General features: G+C 37.8%; 1 protein-coding gene across 1 annotated transcript; it reads left to right on the forward strand.

The window, feature by feature from the left end:
* Nucleotides 1-8,630: 8,630 nt before the first annotated feature.
* Nucleotides 8,631-9,569, forward strand: LOC110287915 (olfactory receptor 52E8-like). Its single transcript, XM_021154408.1, has one exon. It carries the CDS (start codon nt 8,631-8,633, stop codon nt 9,567-9,569), a length of 939 nt encoding a protein of 312 aa, XP_021010067.1.
* Nucleotides 9,570-20,905: the final 11,336 nt, after the last annotated feature.

The raw sequence follows: 20,905 nt of genomic DNA on the forward strand, positions 1-20,905 counted from the left end.
GTCCGGCCGGAAGAGGCCTGTGGTCCTACTCAGGCCAGTTTTCTGCTTCCCTAACTAATGCAGTCTCAGGTCCTGCTCGCAATTGGATTGGAGCAGAAGCTGTGTTCCACTCACCAGAAGTCTTAAGCTCCTGTGGCGGGTGTTGTGGGTAGCTGGCGAGTGTCAGCCGACCCTGTGCCTTAGCTACCCCGGCACTTTTCTGACCGGAGAGCATGTGGTTCCTATTATGCCTTCCTATGTCAGGATCCTAGTGTTCTGCAACACTCCTGGGAGGCCAGGCTCAAGGCTTTCAATATCTGTGGTGCTCATATAGGTATTATCTTCACAATTTTTACTCCACCATTTTTCTCATTCTGGACACATTGTTTTGGCCACAATGTATCCCAATATATCCACATTTTATTGGCCAATCTTTATACAGTTGTCCCACTAGCCCTTAATTCTGTGATCTATGGTTAAGGACCAAGCAGTTTTGGTAGCAAGAATTAGAATTTTGTTCCAGAGTGATGACTGAAATTGTCAGCAGATTGCAAACTGAGGAAAAAAATATTAGTGAACCTAAGTAGAGGCCATTTAAAGTGAAACTTAGAGAAAAAGAGGCAGAAAGAACAATATAAACAGAACACCAGAAAAGCTGCAATATGACCTCAATGGACCAATATCTATACAATTAAAATTACTAAATGGGGGCATGAGGGACAAAATAAATACTTGAAAAAATAATGCTTGAAAATTTATGAGTCTGTTGAAAACTGTAAAAGCAACGAATATCCAGTACAAAAGTCATCAGTGAAAGTATACCAAAAAACCATGGTGACTGATTGCTTAATGGAAATGACATGTTGAACAGATTAAGCACATTAATAATAAATTCTGAATAATCCACTGTACTGATTTGAATATTCTTGTTCCAGTGAGTGAAATTATTAGGAGGTGTGACCTTGTTAGAGTAGGTATGGCCTTGTTAGAGGAAGTGTGGTATTGTATGGATGAACTTTGAGACCCTCCTACTAACCACATGGTAGCCAGTCCCCTCCTAGCAGGCTTGATGTTATTGACCTGAACCTCTGAACCTGTAAGCCAGCCCCAATTAAATGATGTCCTTATTTTTAAAAAGTGGTTAGTACTCAATCAAAGATTAGCTACAGAAAATGTATGAAGAGTGATAATTTGCTATATGTATACATTGTTAAGTCAATGAGCATATCTATCAAAATTTGTACTGTTAATTGATTTTTAGAATACATTGTTCTCATTAATGATGGCCTTGTTATCTGATAATATATTAACATTTAATATCTTCTTATCTGTAGGTATAAATTGCAGGAATTTTTGCTTAGTGAGGTTAATAGTTTTACCCTATAAAGTTAAATGATATCATAACATAATACAATTTAACATGTTGTATCGATGTTTATAATCTCAGGATAATCTAGCCAGTTCTGATGGATACCATTTGTATAGACTGGTACCCTACACATAGACTCGTAGCTGTCTGTAAATATCCCCTCCTTCTTTCCTCTTTCACTCCTCTATATGTACGTGTGTGTGTGTATGTATATATATATATATATATATATATATACATATATATATATACATATATGTGTATGTGTGTGTGTGTGTGTCTGTGTGATATATTCAATAACATCTGAAAATAAGAAACCAGTTTTTGACAGCATTATTATGTTGTCTTTGCCTAGATGGGATTATGTAAGTGCCTATTGTTTTTATTTTTACTTTATCACTGTTGAGATGTCACTGTAGGTCCAATAGATTACATGTACTGTAATTGCTTTTTACCCCTCATATGCAAATCAGGCTCAGGTTCAAGAGAGATAGTTCATTTGTGGAGTACTTGTCTTACAAGATTGAATACTTGAGTTAGAGGATCATAGCCTATGTAAAAAAGCAGGGTTGGCCAGATGTCCCTCAACAGAGGAATGGATACAGAAATTATGGTACATTTACACAATGGAGTACTACTCAGCTATTAAAAAGAATGAATTTATGAAATTCCTAGCCAAATGGATGGACCTGGAGGGCATCATCTTGAGTGAGGTAACACAATCACAAAGGAACTCACACAATATGTATTCACTGATAAGTGGATATTAGCCCAAAACTTAGGATACCCAAGATATAAGATACAATTTGCTAAACGCATGAAACTCAAGAAGAATGAAGACCAAAATGTGGACACTGTGCCCCTTCTTAGAATTGGGAACAAAACACCCAGGGAAGGAATTACAGAGACAAAGTTTGGAGCTGTGATGAAAGGATGGACGATCTAGAGACTGCTGTATCCAGGGATCCATCCCATAATCAGCTTCTAAACGCGGACACCATTGCAAACACTAGCAAGATTTTACTGAAAGGACCCAAATATATCTGTCTCTTGTGAGACGATGCCGGGGCCTAGCAAACACAGGAGTGGATGCTCACAGTCAGCTATTGGATGTATCACAGGGCTCCCAATGGAGAAGCTAGAGAAAGTACCCAAGGAGCTAAAGGGATCTGCAACCCCATAGTTGGAACAACATGATGAACTAACCAGTACCCCGGAGCTCTTGTCTCTATCTGCATATGTATAGAAAGATGGCCTAGTCGGCCATCACTGGAAAGAGAGGCCCATTGGACTTGCAAACTTTATATGCCCCAATATAGGGGAATGCCAGGGCCAAAAGAATGGGAATGGGTGGGTAGGGAAGTGGGGGGCGCTATGGGGGACTTTTGGGATAGCATTGAAAATGTAATTGAGGAAAATATGTAATAAAAATATTAAAAATTAAAAAAAAAGCAGGGTTGGAGGTACTTTCATGTAATCACACTGTTGTGGGGGCATCAAACAGACAGGGTCCTAAAAAATCTCGGCAACTTGGTGAGATCTAGTCCAGTGAGAGACTATTATTCTCTCTTCTTTTAATAAAAAGGCTTACAAATATCTTCACACAAATATACAATACAGAAGACATACAGACACCATGACCACATACATCACAGTATATATTATTCATGTGATGACCTAAAATAGTGTATTTTATCTGAATCTGTATTTTTTTTTAAATATTCTAACTACCTTCCAAGATAATTTAGGTGGAATTCTTAGAAATTCTACTGGTTCTAATAAAAGGATATCTATCAACTTGAGAGTGAAGAGAGCATGGGAGGGGTTTGAATGAGGGTAGCTGGGGCAAGGAAAGAAAGGAGGGGGTGATGTAATTTTATTTCATTGAAAACATATTTTCAATGAACAAAAGAAAGGAAAAAACAAAAGAAAGGTTACTGGTTCACTTAATATCTGAGCTTTAGAGATATTTATTTGCATATTTATAAGTGATTAGTATAATCTAAATAAGACTTGGTTTCATGGGGAAAGAAACACAAACATGAAACATAACTGAATAAATGCATGGCTTTTAAATTCCAGGTAAGCTGGAGTCCTTAGGGGTTGACTTAATCATGAGCAAGAAGATGTATTGCTTTAAAAATGGCCCAATCATGAGAGAATATAACAGACCTAGATAACAAGATAGGGAATTCACACTGGCTCAGATATTCTTGGGGGATGAGTTGGAACAGAGTAATTAGAAATTAAGAAGTTAAAAATTATAGAATTATGCAAGTTGGGGAACTAAAGGGAGAAATTCTAAAGTCTCAAGGGGTCCCTTGCCAGTGTACTTTTTATGTCCATAGGTCTGTGTGAGAATTACACATTGTCTTTGTGATCAGATACCACAAAGACCTAGGAGAGTGACACTTCTTGGTCACAGAGGAAGATTTTAAACTCCAGTATAAACTTGAGCCTTAGTTTGACACCATGGAGTAGTTATGACTGCAGGTTCTGTGAACAGCACTTCTGTCTGAAGTTGGTGAATTTGGTATCAACTTTGCTGCAATGTGAATTTGGTAACATAATTAAGTCTTGAAGTAAGATCTATTGATTTAATTCTTACATTATTTGTATATAATTCAAAGATTAATTTGGAGGAGATAAAATGTTTATGGGCTTATTTCTAGCTGGTAGTATTTCAACAGAATCTGCTCAGCTTATTGTTTTCTTTATTTGATTTTTAACAGTAACTAATTTTGTATGATGCGAGTCTTTAAAAAAGTCTAGCTAAGCACAATGTTGCCTTTGCTGCAGTGTTGTTGCATTTCTCCTCAACCTCTATCTCCTTTTTTTGTTTGTTTCCTTTCCTGTCTCTCTACCTCTGTCTTTGTAACTGCTCTTTTTCTTGGCTTTCTGTCTTTTAGAACAGTATTACTGAAATGTATCATGTTACTGGTGATTTGAAAATTATTTAACACTGGAATTGGTATTCTTAATGTTTTTCCAAATCATAACTTTTTTCTTTAACTCTTTGTAACTCATGTTGAAGAACAAAAGTAATTCAATCCTGCCCAATCCCAAACACTTATAGGCAATGTCTGAAAGGCACTCACTGTATTTCCCATTCCGGTTTGTATCTACGTGTGTGTTGGTTCTTGTATCACATTCTTCCAGTTATTCTGCTATTCCAGCAAAGTAGCCAGACAGTAGTGTCACATAGCTTTAATCCAGTACATGTGAGGCAGAGGCAGGCAAATCTCTAATTTCAAGTTCAAAGCAAGATCCAGGATGGCCAGGGCTGTTACATAGACAGGCCCTGCACCCCCCCCCAAAGTCTCCAAAAATTAAAACAAACAAACAAAATCAAAATTATAGCAAGTAAATAAGACTACAGCAATTTAAATTAAGAGTTTTTATTAAAAAAAAAACATTGCTTCTACTCTTCCCACAAATACAGCAATTAACATGACACTAATCCCTTTTTGGTCTGAAGTCTACTATGTCTATATCAGATAATGATATTGTACTTTTTAAATTGTTTTTGTTAAAGTGTTGGGTCCTTGCACATACTGGGTAAAATCTCTACCACTTAAATGCAATACAACCCCTATTCCTCAAAGATGTATTTATAGCTACACTTCTATCGATTTTTGCATGAGTTGGGTAGGAAAATCTTTCCTGCATTGACATAATAGCTTTGAGTATCAAAATATGAGATTTCCCTCAGACAGTCACAGTCTGAGACCTCAGTGGTTGTGCTAACTTATGTCTGCTCATTTATTTTCATGGAGGAACAACTCTGGTTTTAGAGAAAACATTTTCCCCTAACACTGGAGAATACTTGAAAAAAATCTCAAAGTTGCTTTTTTTCTTTTAATTTTGTCTTTGTTGTTTTATTACTCATATTTCTGAAATCTATTTTTTAGAACTTCATGTGTCATGCATGTGTATGCATTTACATGAATTTTTTCCTCTGTCTCCCACTTCCAATCCCTCCACAGACCCCAGTTCTGCCTCTTTCCACAGCTCTTTTCTTTAATTACTATTGTTACATGTATATGTTAAACATCACTATATACAAATAAGTATATAAATACAAGCTGCTGAATCCACTTAGTGTTGCTTTTATGCACACATTTTAACCAGCTTCATGTTTTTGTCGTTAATTTTAAGTATGAATGAAGCTCTTTCAGGAAGAAGTTCTCAACAGGTGACATGCCAAATGAGGCTGTCTGCAGCAATTCTTTCCCTTTTCTTTTCTGAGTCCGTTTCTCTCCTAACCGATGCCTCCTGAATTTTCTAGCAACCATGATTCCCTATTGATAGGTTTTGCAAGGTTCATACCTCATTTCTTTTCTCCTTGTATAATCTTGTTGGTTTTGACACCGTAATGTGGAGAAAAGAATCATGTATGTTAAAAATAAGTCAACATTATAAAAAAAAATGACTTATCTCAGATTTTAGAAAATGCACCAAGTCACATTTTCAGTGGTTTTCAAATGGCTTTTCAAGTTGATACAGCTTGCATAATAGTGTAACTGATCTGATTCTTTATGAAGATGAACTATGATAAAGACCCTCAGTTAATTTTGGCTGTCTAATTCTGATTGTAATGGTCAGCTGCTTCTTAAATTATATTTAGTTTACTTTCAACAAGCTCTCTGTGTTATATCATACTTGTTGACAGCCCCAGTTCACAGAGACTTCTGATAAGACTCATCTCTTCATGTACCTACCAAGTCCTCTCATGAGAATTCATTTACTTTCTTGTTTCTATATTCCCAAACAGCAGATAGATAACATGATTCTGTTTTTATCCGTATGATATATGGACTTTTAATCAAGAATTAAAATGAAGAATTTACTATATATTTAATCTTTAGTCAACAAATGTATTTTGGCTGTCAGCTACGTTCAAGATGTGGTAATGGAGATAGTGGTCAATAAATCCACACTTCCAATTCTGCATGAAGCAAAATTAGATGGAGATTCTGACCTGATTGAATAGTCACAGAGAACATCCTGTAGCGGAATCAGAGAATTCTGTGGCAAGTATTAAATACAAATGCTCTGAGATCAGAAAATGTCTTTTGAGAATGAATTACACAGGACAGGTTAAGGACAGAGAGGAGGCTCATACTGGTTCCTCTTTCTGTTCCTCATACTGATCCTTCTAACAGTGAAATTTCTCTATTTAGAGATTTTAATTTTCTGTTTCCTCTCACCAATCATGCTTCTTATTCTTCTGAATTTTAATTTTGATTTCCTATGCTCTTAAGTTTCTACATGTTGCACAGCATCTTGTTTTCCTTGGCTCATAGAAATGTGTTCTGTTTTTCATTATTAATACTATTTTAGCTAATTCAAGGGTCTACTGTTCATAGATTATTTTCAGCAAGCCTCTCACCTTTGGTCCTTATTTAAAAATGTGACATCGTTATCAAGTCCTGGAGAATAGGATTGGAGGGAATATACCTCAGGTGAATTTAAACTGACTACAATTGTAAGAGACATCAGAAGTAATACAAACCATTTCAGGAATAAATTGGGAGAAATCAAGCAGTGCTTATTATAATGAGAGATGCAGCCCAAGAAACAAATGAAGAATGAAGCACTTGAACTGTAGCATAATCCATGGGGGTTGGGGAGTGGGGGAACTTTGAGAAGAAGACAGAAACCATCAAGATGTCATAAAACAGCTTCATGTTGATGGTAGAGGTATTCCTTTGGCCCAAATGTGAGGGAATTTCGTTAATTCAGGAACTATATTGCTTCTTGCCTTCCTTTTTGAGTAGCAAATTTTTAAATTCTCATGGTAATAATGATGATGACAACAATTGCAATATCATTTACTCTTTCCCTCGTGGGAACCAATAATATGGATTATTTTGAAAAGAAGTAAGCACATAACATAGACTTGAGGGATAGAAGACATGAATGAAAGTCCAAGGGTTAGTGCTTAAAGGCTGAATTAGTCTCTCCAAAAGTAATAACTTCATATCCAAGTTCAATAATGTTGCATTGAATATTTACAAACCATGGCCTCATAAGTTATAATCCTGGTTTCAAAGATCAAAATAATGATCTTTACCCATTGGTGACAAAATAAAAATCAACCCAAATATAGAAAAAGCAAAAGGGTTATTATAGTTTTTAAAAACGTAAGAATTTCACATATGCATATATAATCTGTTTTCTTCTTCTTTAATAAGTGTTGGGAAATAACCAGATCTATGGATATAAAGATAAGAATATTACAATGTTCATTTAGTATTAGGTTCTTCTATAGGGGTATGATTTGACCGATCATGGATTTTGGACCCACTTAATGGCACCAGGCATGAGTTCTGTTTTGTGGAGTTGGCCTTATTATTACTAAAATTCTCTCTCTCTCGTGTGTGTGTGTGTGTGTGTGTGTGTGTTTAAAAGCATGTGAATTCAGTTTTCATGGAGACTAGAGGTTTGGGCACATTCCCCTGAAGCTGGAGTATTAGGTTATAGTAAGCTGCCTTATATGAGTGGTGGAAAACTAACTTGGGTCCTCTGGAAGTTCACTATGCATTCTTAATCACCAAGCCATTTCTTCAGTTTCTGGAACAGACTTTAAATCAAATGAAAAAAAGTTTGGTTATTACCATATTATTGCACTAGTGGGTTTATCTTGCCAGGCCAATTGTTACTAGATGTCAAAGATGCTTGCTTATTTTTTTCTCTTGTAGTGTACATAGGATCTACGAGTTTTTTTGAAAATTATTCAGGAGGGATGGAGCTTCCAGGTCAGTACTGACTTGATTATTTTATGTTACATAATTCCAATGAGTGATGTCTTCAGCAGTAGTATCTTATCATGATATCAAAGTGCCATTTGAAGGATATTTTCGAAAGCTACAATATTATCTGTGGTCTGAGCTTGTAATCATTTATCAGTTGGATAATACCTGCCCACAATTCATAAATATATATTTCAAAATGTTGAGGCCTATACAGAAGCCTGTGTGACCTGGTTAGGCTCATATCCACACAAGACTTGGTCTACATGAAGAAAAAACTTCATTTAGGTCATATGGAACAGAGTCTAAATATTCATCTATTTCTTAAGAAATATTCACATTCATATTCCATTTACATGAGTGAAAAGAAAGAGAGAAAATATGAAGTAAACACACTTGTACACTCAGTGAGAAGGAACACTAATGACCTCCTTTCTGTTCTTGTTCATTATTAGTGCTGATAAAGTGTTGTCAAGTCCTGTGTAGATTCCTTCAAATGAATATACCCATCAGAGGCTCCTGACAGCATGTCACCAGGCAACAGCTCATGGATTCATCCTTCTTCCTTCCTGCTCTTGGGAATCCCAGGACTGGAAGAGTTGCAGTTCTGGCTTGGTTTGCCATTTGGAACAGTCTATCTTATTGCTGTCCTAGGGAATGTCATCATTCTCTTTGTAATCCATCTTGAGCACAGCCTTCACCAGCCTATGTTCTACTTACTGACCATACTGGCTGTTACTGACTTGGGTCTGTCTACAGCAACTGTACCCAGAGCACTTGGTATATTCTGGTTTGGCTTCCATAAAATTGCCTTTAGGGACTGTGTAGCTCAAATGTTTTTCATACATCTGTTTACAGGCATCGAAACATTCATGCTTGTAGCTATGGCCTTTGATCGCTACATTGCCATCTGTAACCCTCTTCGATATAACACTATCCTCACCAACAGAACAATCTGCATTATTGTTGGAGTTGGATTATTTAAAAATTTCATTTTGGTTTTTCCACTTATATTTCTCATTCTAAGGCTTTCATTCTGTGGACACAATATCATACCACACACATATTGTGAGCACATGGGCATTGCTCGACTGGCATGTGTCAGCATCAAGGTTAATGTATTATTTGGATTAATACTCATATCTATGATACTTCTGGATGTTGTTTTGATTGCTCTGTCCTATGCGAAAATTCTTCATGCTGTATTCAAACTCCCATCCTGGGAAGCCAGACTCAAAGCTCTTAATACCTGTGGCTCCCATGTGTGTGTGATCTTGGCTTTCTTCACTCCAGCCTTTTTCTCCTTCTTGACCCATCGATTTGGACACAACATTCCACGGTATATCCACATCCTCCTTGCTAACTTATATGTGATCATTCCCCCTGCTCTTAACCCTCTTATTTATGGGGTGAGAACCAAACAGATTCGAGATCGTGTGGTGATATTTTTTTGCAAGGAAGTTTGACAGTGAGCTTATGACTTGTATTCTTCCAGTTTTTTCCCTTTATTAAGAAAAGAACTTATATGTAAATAAGCTTACATAGAATAACCATATTACAGAATATTATGCTAAGCACACAATGTTTCTGTATTCATGGGCAGTAAATAAGATAAGTATTTTAGCAAATATTTGTTCCAATTTTGAATAAAATATTATTGATTGATAAACAGGTTTCCTTTCTATTATAGGTGTTAGAATCTTATTTCATTATGAAGAAGCTACAGTGCTATTTCATAAGACTTTTATAAAGAACCCACTGATTATTGAGGAGGGGTGTAATGATTTCACTGTTTATCACGGTTGCACTGGGGGTTGAGAAAGCACTATTTAAGATGTGGTTTCCAGGAGTATGGATCAATGAAATCAATCATAATTCCAGTTTCTTTTATGATGAAATTGGCTCCCATCATTATGTAATGATGGGAAAGAAAATATTGAAAGAAATCAATATCACTTCATAATCTCTTCTCACTTTTGAAGATACAACTGCAGCAATTACATAGTGTCAAGCATGAGAGAACCTTCACTTTGAATTCAAGCAAGAAGAAATTCTCCCAGATGGCAAAAAATATACCATGGGGAAATAAGGGTATAATACTAAAGTACAAAGAGGTAAAACGAGGAAAGAAAACTCGTAGTTAAGCCATCAGGAAGCCTCTCGTGCACAGAATGAATCTCATTTTTATATTGAACTGTAGGGTGAAGGGGGTCCCTGTATCCACTCAGCCATAGGGCTCAGGCTGCTCTTGGAGGCAGGACATGGCAAGTTTTGAGTGTGCTTATCCCATGCTGACTTGGGGCAGGTGTTAGGCCATGGGAAGCAGAGGGACACTGCCCTGGGGTGGGGAAGCCTAGTCTGAGGTCCCAGGGACAGCCAGAGCTGAATCCTGGGGCCTGTGGGGAGGCTGGGACCATCTGTTTTTCAGGCTCTTGGGCACCCAGGCACCACTGGATGCTGCAGAAGAGCTGAGGATGGAGTGGGGACCCCCTGAAAATCCAGAGAAAAGGTTGGGAGCTCAGACTGAATTCCACAGGGAGAGAGAGTCCTTGGCTTGTTAGGCAGGTGGCTTGGCTTGGTGGAGGCCATTGCTGGGAACACTGAGAGGCCTTCTGCAGGATATTAGATGGCCAGTTCTTTAGGCAAAAGCCTGCTCCATTGCTCCCCACTGCAGAACCCAATGAAAAGAGGCAGTACATGGTTTTAAAACATTTATTGTCATGGCATAAAGTAGATGAATAAAACCATACCCCACTTTGTCCGGGAGGGCATGAGTTTAAATACCTTTTGCAGGGAGGAATGGCTGGGAAGGGGAGTTCATTGGCTAAGCCTCCAGGCCTTTAGGTACCTCATTAAAATGGACATCTGGCTTGAGGCTACTTGACCTGTGATCACATCCTCTACCTGTGGAGATTTGGGCCATTGGCTTTATGTGACTGAAGGACACAAATCTATGGAGGGCTTTGGCCTCTTGTCAGGAGCCTACTTGACCCTGTTGCATCTCAGAGTCACTAGGGTTTCCAGCCTGTGCTTGACAAGGAACTAGGCTGACTTTCACAGTCCTACAATGAACCACCAAAATTCTACAAAGATATCTTTGTCTCACAGGGCAAAAAGTTTACCAAAATCTTTTAATTTCACTTGCTACACAACAATCACCAGCAGGTTTTCCAGAATGTGTGTGTGTGTGTGTGTGTGTGTGTGTGTGTGTGTGCGCACGCGTGCACACACCAATTAGATGAAGCACCTATAGACAAGAGTTTAGCACTCCTTCCATGTATGCCTCTTTAACATGCATTCTAGAAATGCACAGAAATCAGAGGACTGGTCAGGGATCCACTAAGCCTTGGTGAGAGAAAACTGAGCAAATGCTTAACTCATCCTCCGTGTCCTTCATGGTTCCTATTCTGATAGTGACCACTTAAAAGTATTTAAATTTTTCTTTTCACATTATGCTATGAAAATGAAATCTGCAAATTCAGTACTGTAATTAGATGCTTGTAATTCATATCAGACAATGTATTTGAAATTGAAACTTTACAAAACATTTTTATACATGAGCAATAAAAAGACAACCATGCAACATTTGAAAACCTAGCCAAGTTTCAAATAGATATTTTATAAAGATATTAGTGACAAAAAAAACCACATGAAAACTCATCAGGAAATACAAATTAGTTTATAATGAAATGGCATTGCACATGTAAAGGAGATTTTCATGCTCTTTCTGTTACTATAGCTCCTTAACATATCTTGAAATGTAGAATGACAATCATGCCAGCATTTGTGTGTGTGTGTGTGTGTGTGTGTTCATTGCTTCTTTGGCTATCAAGGGTCTTTTGTCTTTCCATAAGAGTTTTAGAATGTTTTGGTTTCTGTTTCTTGAAGAATGTCATGGGAATTCTGAATGAGATTTCACTAAATCTATAAATTACATTTACTTGGATTGGAACAGGACTGTGCCAAGTACCAGCCTCAGCTTGGAGAGGGGTCTTGAGGAAAGGGTGCTCAGGAGAAGCAAAAATAACAACTCCAGTCAAATTGTGGGTACAAGCTGATATCCTGTCTTCTGATAGAGACAGCTTTCTGAAGATTGCCAGACAGCTCAACTCTGGCAGACCAAAGTCTAGTGGTTTATTTATCTATCAATTCAATCTTCCACCCCAAGTTTCCTATTGATTATCCTATCACTCAGCATTTCCTTTTACCTTAACCCCTTGACTCCTAGGAAAAGACAGCAAGCACATTTTACTTAACATTGTAAATGAATTCAGAGATCTGTTGGCCTTTGTAAGAACAGAAAATAAGCTAGCTAGGTGGGATCCAGCTCTGAGATCACTACTCCTATAGTGCCTGGGCTTAAATTCTCCCTGTCCCAGGCTGACCTTGAACTCTGGAATAGGCCTGCCTTTATATCTTTCTGACAAGCTGTTTCATGGTGCAGCTGCCTCTGTTCTTTTAGGTCCATGAAACCCTTCATATAATTAATATTGCATTTCTATGTTTTGTATAGTGGAGCAATCCTGTTTATGCATTTTTGAACTCATGTTTTTAGAGTTGTTTGCCATACTATGAAGAATAGATTATACACTGTTCCCTCAAAGGAAAAGAAATCTGCATGATTTAGATTACTATATTTTGATTTTTTTAAAAAAAGGTAAAGTCATTATAAGTATAGATGTCGTTTTTTTTTTATATTTACTACTGAAAAACATTACAACTCTCATTATTACCAATGTGGTACGACATAGTTATAATTTGCTGACAAGCAGTATCCTGCATCTGCTTTCCTGGAGAAGAAGTGCTGTAGTAAGTGGATCCACTTCTCGCTATTTCTCAGGCCAATAAACAGAAGGTCAGGATTTCTGAAAATTTTAAATGAAAGATTTGACATAGTTTAAATCTTTCTTTGTAAATTTGTTAACAGAAGCAGTATAAAGAGAGAGGGGGAAAGTGGGTCTGAAGAACAGATTATATACAATTTCCTCAAAGGAAATGTGCATGATTTAGATTACTATATTTTGAAGTTTTTTTTTTAATAAAGCCATGAGAAGTATAACAGTGTGTTAAGTGCTCAAAAAGTGAATAAATTAAAGAGTAGAAAAAGACAGAGGTGCCAAATAGAGAGCTACAAGCAGACCCACATGTCTCATTGGATCTGGTTATTTAAAAACAAAGTAGCCTTGGATAAGAATTTAAGATGGGCAGCAAAAGTAAAGGGATGTCCATAAAACATCCTCCCCCTGTGAAGCTTCTTTATAAGAAAGAATCTGCTGACTTTTAGTTTAAAATACATAGCATCAAATCATGGCACTAAAGGGCAGAGTTTTAGGTCACAGATCTCATGTCTACCCTCACTTCTGACATCGTCAGTCTCAACTCTCTCAAACTGTCTTTACCTCAAGAATGTACTAGATGGACTCATAAAATCACCCAAAGTTAATAGACTCATGCATACAGTTTCTTACAGGGAAAAGCTGTGGATTACACTTAGACACAGGCTGAGGAAAGCCTGTGAGGTTTACAAACATGAGCCATCCACTGTTCTCTCATGGAGCTGGGATGCACTATGCTGACATTGTGTGACAGTGTGTATGAAGGCACATTACCCTCTAAGGAAGCTTCCCCAGGCATTTTTATTGTGGCCTCATTCCATGAGCATGACTGCTTGCTTACTCCATGGCAACGTGGCATTATATTTGCTACTCTACATATTGACTTGTGTCACTTCATCAAAATATTCTTCACACAGTTCCTGGACAGTTTTCTTGAAGTACATAAATTTTATTAATTCTTTCAATAGTTCATACAATTTATTTTGATCCTGTTGCCTGGCTATACTATCCCGTCCCGCGGGATTCAGTTATTCGTGGGTGCGAGGCGGACCTCGAACCTGGAAGGAAATGGGAGGAAAAGAAAGAAGAGCCGGAGGACCAAGTAGGTTGAACCTATTAAGGTCTTGTTTATTATGCTGAGGTGCCTTCCTTTTAAAGCATACATTGAGGGGAATATGGGAGGGGTGGAGGGAGAATTATACAAAGAACAAAGGAGTGGGCATCTGCTGACATGAGGGTTGAAGTCAGGCGCCAAGCAGCAGGTACTTTGCATCTTATCTCCGGAACCTTGATCTTCCTCAGCCTTGAGAGTCAAGCTGGGCTCAGGTGCAGCTCATGTCCTTGGATGTCATGGGAACTCAGGAAGAGATAGGGAAGAGGGGACTGTTATTCAATTTTTACAGCCTTAGGTGTTAGGAAGGGAATAAGGAGGAAGGGGGTGGCAACCAGCTCTTAACACAAGGCCCTTTGACTTGTTAAGGAGATTGTGAAGGGATCACTTTCTCACGGGATAGTCTCTGACACTATACTTTACAGAATTACATGTCATTTCCAATTCTTACTTTGAACAAATACATGAAGATTACGTCCTTGAAGCCCAGAGTAATGAAGCGCTGAGCTCTCTGTGCAAATTGAAGTTCTTTATTACAGGCTTGCAGACTTAGTTCCCAGAGCACCTGCTGCTGCTGCTACTGCTGCTGCTACTGCTGTAGCTGCATTTTTGACCTCATGTCTCATCTTCTCATCTTGTATTTAACTACAAATTCCAACAACTAGCTTTAAATTAGCTTAAGCCCTCTGGAATATGAAGAATGAAGAGAGGCCAAACAGCTCATACATATTTTGTGCCTCTTCCTATATCAAATTATTGTGAAGTCTCTTCAAATGTAAAGAGCTAAAATGTACTGTTTAGTCCTTTAACTACTGTGGATTTTTTCTCAGTATATCACTATGTCACTAAAAGATAGAAAATACAGGAAAACTAAGTCAAATTACAGATGTGCAGTGATATTACACTATGATGCAGATTCAGATCCTGATTCTATTCCCAACTTACTGAACATAGGCATGTTCAATTGTATCCTGCGTTTCTGTTTCTTGTAAATAAATGCACTGTGATAATTGAGCTGAACAAGTGAAATTATGTATGTTTTAAATAATACAGGTGATAAATTTTCTTTCTAATGCCTTCCAATGTCTTCCCCGTATCTCTTGCCCTATACTATTAATAAATGACATTATGTTCACCTCTTTGCTATAAGCCTTATGTATTTTCACCCATGAATGTTTCCTTGCTTTTGTAGTCTGTTCTAATTACACATTTACTCCTTGAAAGTTTTATGTATACCCTTGTCTTAATTAGAGTTTTACTGCTGTGAACAGACACCATGACCAAGGCAAGTCTTATAAAAAAATAAAACATTTTAATTGGGGCTGGCTTACAGGTTCAGTCCATTATCATCAAGGTGGGAGCATGGCAGTATCCAAGCAGGCATGGTACAGGCATAGCTGAGAGTTCTACATCTTCATCCTAGTGGCTGCAAGCAACTAGGATGAGGATCTTAAGCCCACACCCACAGTGACACACCTACCCAACATGGTCACACCTATTCCAACAAGGCAACACCTCTAAATGGTGCCACTCCCTAACCCAAGAATGTAAAACTATCACAACCCTAAATCTTAAATCAATTTTAAATTCCAATTCTATGTTGCAAAACTTACCAAGATTCTGTCTTTCTCAGTGAATCATATAACAATTGTGTTTTCGGTTTTAAAACATATATACCTGGATTAAATGAAGCCTTTAATATACCTTTGGAGATATTAAACTGTTGTTTGTTTGTTTGTTTGTGTGTGTGTGTGTGTGTGTATGCACTCTGTGTGTGTGTGTGTGTCTGTATGTGTGTGTATGCACTCAAGTTCTGGGGCAGGTGGTTAGTAATAATGTCTCTAGATGCCAGTGTCATTCTTTCTTTCTTTTTTTAGATTAGCATAAAATTTAATATATTTATTATAGTATTTTCATACATATGTTCATGTGTAAGGTTGGATTTGTTTTTTTTAATTGGGTATTTTCTTCATTTACATTTCCAATGCTATCCCAAAAGTTCCCCATGCCCTCCCCTCTCTCCTACACACCCATTCCCACTTCTTGGCCCTGGTGTTCCCCTGTACTGAGGCATATAAAGTGTGCAAGACCAATGGGCCTCTCTTTCCACTGATGGCCAACACGAGTTCTGGGGGGTACTCATTAGTTCATATTGTTGTTCCTCCTATGGGGTTGCAGATCCCTTTAGCTCCTTGGGTACTTTCTCAAGCTCCTCCATTGGAGGACATGTGATCCATCCAATAGCTGACTGTGAGCATCCAGTTCTGTGTTTGCTAGGCCCCAGCATATTCTCACAAGAGACAGCTATATCAGGGCAGGTCTCTTGATGGTCCACCCATTCAACTCAGCTCCAAACTTTGTCCCTGTACCTCCTTCCATGGGTGTTTTGTTCCCAATTCTAAGAAGGGGCAAAGTGTCCACATTTTGGTCTTCATTCTTCTTGAGTTTCATGTGTTTTGCAAATTGTATCTTGTATCTGGGGATTTTAAGTTCCTGGGCTAATATCCACTTATAAGTGAGTACATATCATGTGACTTTTTTTGTGATTAGATTACCTTACTCGGGATTATGCCCATGGAAGGAGTTACAGAGACAAAGTTTGGAGCTGAGATGAAAGGATGGACCATCCAGAGACTGCCATATCCGGGGATCCATCCCATAATCAGTTTCCAAATGCTGACACCATTGCACACACTAGCAAGATTTTGCTGGAAGGACCCAGATATAGCTCTCTCTTGTGAGACAATGCCGGGGCCTAGAAAACACAGAAGTGGATACTCACAATCAGCTATTGGATGGATCACAGGGCCCCCAATGGAGGAGCTAGAGAAAGTACCCAAGGAGCTAAAGGGATCTGCAACCCTATAGGTGGAACAACATTATGAACAAACCAGTACACCTGAGCTCTTGACTCTAGCTGCATATGTATCAAAAGATGGCCTAGTCGGCCATCACTGGAAAGAGAGGCCCATTGGACTTGCAAACTTTATATGCCCCAGTACAGGGGAGTACCAGGGCCAAAAAGTGGGAGTGGGTGGGTAGGGGAGGGGGGGGAAGGTATGGGGGACTTTTGGGATAGCATTGGAAATGTAAATGAGAAAAATACCTAATTAAAAAACATATATATAAAAAGTATGTTGAACATTTTTTCAGGTGCTTCTCAGCCATTCAGTATTCCTCAGGAGAGAATTCTTTGTTTAGCTCTGAGCCCCATTTTTAATGGGGTTATTTGATTTTCTGGAGCCTACCTTTTTGAGTTCTTTATATATATTGGATATTAGTCCCCTATCTGATTAAAGATAGGTAAAGATCCTTTCCCAATATGTTGGTAGCCTTTTTGTCTTATTGACGGTGTGTTTTGCCTTACAGAAGGTTTGCAATTTTATGAGGTCCCATTTGTCGATTCTTGATCTTACAGCACAATCCATTGCTATTATATTTAGGAATTTTTCCCCTGTGCCCATATATTCGAGGCTTTTCTCCACTTTCTTCTCTATAAGTTTCACTGCCTCTGGTTTTATGTGGAGTTCCTTGATCCACTTATATTTGACCTTAGTTCAAGGAGATAGGAATGGATCAATTCCCATTCTTGTACATGATAACCTCCAGTTGTGCCACCACTATTTGTTGAAAATGTGTTTTTTCCATATGATGGTTTTAGCTTCCTTTTCAAAGATCAAGTGACCATAGGTGTGTGGGTTCATTTCTGGGTCTTCAATGCTATTCCATTGGTCTACTTGTCTGTCACTATACCAGTACCATGCAGTTTTTATCACAATTGCTCTGTAGTACAGCTTTAGGTCAGGCATGGTGATTCCACCATAGTTTCTATTATCCTTGAGAAGAGTTATTGCTATCCTGGGTTTTTTGTTATTCCAGATGGATTTGCAGATTGCTCTTTCTAATTTGTTGAAGAATTGAGTTGGAAATTTGATGGGGATTGCATTTTATCTGTAGATTGCTTTTGGCAAGATAGCCATTTTTACTATATTGATCCTGCCAATCCATGAGCATGGGAGATCTTTCCATCTTCTGAGGTCTTCTTTAATTTCTTTATTCAGAGACTTGATATTCTTATCATACAGATCTTTCACTTCCTTAGTTTGAGTTACACCAAGGTATTTTATATTATTTGTGCCTATTGAGAAGGGTGTTGTTTCCCTAATTTCTTTCTCAGCCTGTTTATCCTTTGTGTAGAGAAAGGCCATTGACTTATTTGAGTTAATTTTATATGCAGCTACTTCATTGAAGCTGTTTATCAGGTTTAGGAGTTCTGTGCTGGAATTTTTAGGGTCACTTACATATACTATCAAATCATCTGGCAAATGTGATATTTTGACTTCTTCCTTTCCAATTTGTATCGCCTTGATCTCCTTTTGTTGTCTAATTGCTCTGACTAGGACTTCAAATACTATGTTGAATAGGCTGGGAGAAAGTGGGCAGCCTTGTCTAGTCCCTGATTTTAGTGGGATTGCTTCCAGTTTCTCACCAGTTACTTTGATGTTGGCTACTGGTTTGCTGTATATTGCTTTTGTCATGTTTAGGTATGGGCCTTGAATTCCTGATCTTTCCAAAACTTTTATCATTAATGGGTGTTGGATTTTGTCAAATGCTTTCTCAGCATCTAATGAGATGATCATGTGGTTTTTGTCTTTGAGTTTATTTATATAATGAAATAAATTGATGGATTTCCATATATTAAACTGTCCCTGGATCCCTGGAATGAAACCTACTTGGTCAGGATGGATGGTTGTTTTGTTGTGTTCTTGGATTTGGTTAGCGAGAAGTATATTGAGTATTTTTCCATTGATATTCACAAAGAAAATTGGTTTGAAGTTCTTTATCTTTGTTGGGTCTTTCTGTTGTTTAGGTATCATAGTAATTGTGGCTTCATAGAATGAATTGGGTAAAGTACCTTCTGCTTCTATTTTGTGGAATAGTTTGTGAAGAACTAGAATTAGATCTTCTTTGAAGGTCTGATAGAACTCTGCACTAAACCCATCTGGACCTGGGGTATGTTTTGGTTGGGAAAGTATTAACAACTGCTTCTATTTCTTTAGGGGATATCAGACTGTTTAGATCATTAACCTGATCTTGATTTAACTTTGGTACCTGGTATCTGTCTAGAAATTTGTCCATTTCATCCAGGTTTTCCAGTTTTGTTGAGTATAGCCTTTATTAGAAGGATCTGATGGTGTTTTGGATTTCTTCAGGATCTGTTGTTATTTCTCCTTTTCATTTCTGATTTTGTTAATTAGGATGCTGTCCTTGTGCCCTCTAGTGAGTCTGGCTAAGGGTTGATCTATCTTGTTGATTTTTTCAAAGAACCATCTCCTCGGTTGGTTGGTTTTTGAATAGTTCTTCTTGTTTCCACTTGGTTGATTTCGCTCCTGAGTTTGATTATTTCCTGCTGTCGAATCCTCTTGGGTGAATTTGCTTCCTTTTTTTCTAGTGCTTTTAGGTATGTTGTCAACCTGTTAGTGTGTGCTCTCTTTATTTTCTTTTTGGAGACACTCAGAGCTATGAGTTTTCCTCTTAGAAATGCTTTCATTGTGTCCCAGAAGTTTGGGTATATTGTGGCTTCATTTTTATTAAATTCCAAAAAGTCTTTTATTTCTTTCATTATTCCTTCTTTGACCAAGGTATCATTGAGAAGAGTGTTGTTTAGTTTCCACGTGTGTGTTGGCTTTCTATTATTTATTTTGTTATTGAAGATCAGCCTTAGTCCATGGTGATCTGATAGGATGCATGGGATAATTTCAATATTTTTGTATATGTTGAGGCTTGTTTTGTGACTAATTATGTGGTCAGTTTTGGAGAAGGTACTGTGAGGTGCTGAGAAGAAGGTATATCCTTTTGTTTTAGGATAAAATGTTCTGTAGATATATGTTAAGTCCATTTGTTTTATAACTTCTCTTAGTTTCACTGTGTCCCTGTTTAGTTTTTGTTTCCATGATCTGTCCATTGATGAAAGTGGTGTGTTGAAGTCTCCCACTATTATTGTGTGAGGTGCAATGTGTGCTTTGAGCTTTACTAAAGTGTCTTTAACGAATGCGGCTGCCCTTACATTTGGGGCATTGATATTCAGAATTGAGAGTTCCTCTTGGAGGATTTTACTTTGATGAGTATGAAGTGTCCCTCCTTGTCTTTCTTGATAACTTTATGTTGGAAGTCGATTTTATTCGATATCAGAATGGCTACTCCAGCTTGTTTCTTCAGACCATTTTCTTGGAAAATTGTTTTCCAGCCTTTCACTCTGAGGTAGTGTCTGTCTTTTTCCCTGAGATGGGTTTTCTGTAAGCAGCAGAATGTTGGGTCCTGTTTGTGTAGACAGTCTGTTAGTCTATGTCTTTTTATTGGGGAGTTGAGTCCATTGATTTTAAGAGATATTAAGGAAAAGTAATTGTTGCTTCCTTTTATTTTTGTTGTTAGAGTTGGCATTCTGTTCTTGTAGCTGTCTCCTTTTAGGTTTGTTGAGGGATTACCTTCTTGCCTTTTCTAGGACATGGTTTCTGTCCTTGTATTGGTTTTTTTCTTTTTTTTCTGTTATTATCCTTTGAAGGGCTGGATTCGTGGAAAGATAATGTATGAATTTGGTTTTGTCGTGGATTACTTTGGTTTCTCCATCTATGGTAATTGAGAGTTTGGCTGGGTATAGTAGCCTGGGCTGGAATTTCTGTTCTCTTAGTTTCTGTATAACATCTGTCCAGGATCTTCTGGCTTTCATAGTCTCTGGTGAAAAGTCTGGTGTAATTCTGATAGGCTTGCCTTTATATGTTACTTGACCTTTTTCCCTTACTGCTTTTAGTATTCTATCTTTATTTAGTGAATTTGTTGTTCTGATTATTATTATGTC

Source organism: Mus caroli, unplaced genomic scaffold (assembly GCF_978045245.1).
Source record: "Mus caroli unplaced genomic scaffold, Mus_caroli_1 scaffold_8, whole genome shotgun sequence".
Classification (NCBI taxonomy): domain Eukaryota; kingdom Metazoa; phylum Chordata; class Mammalia; order Rodentia; family Muridae; genus Mus; species Mus caroli.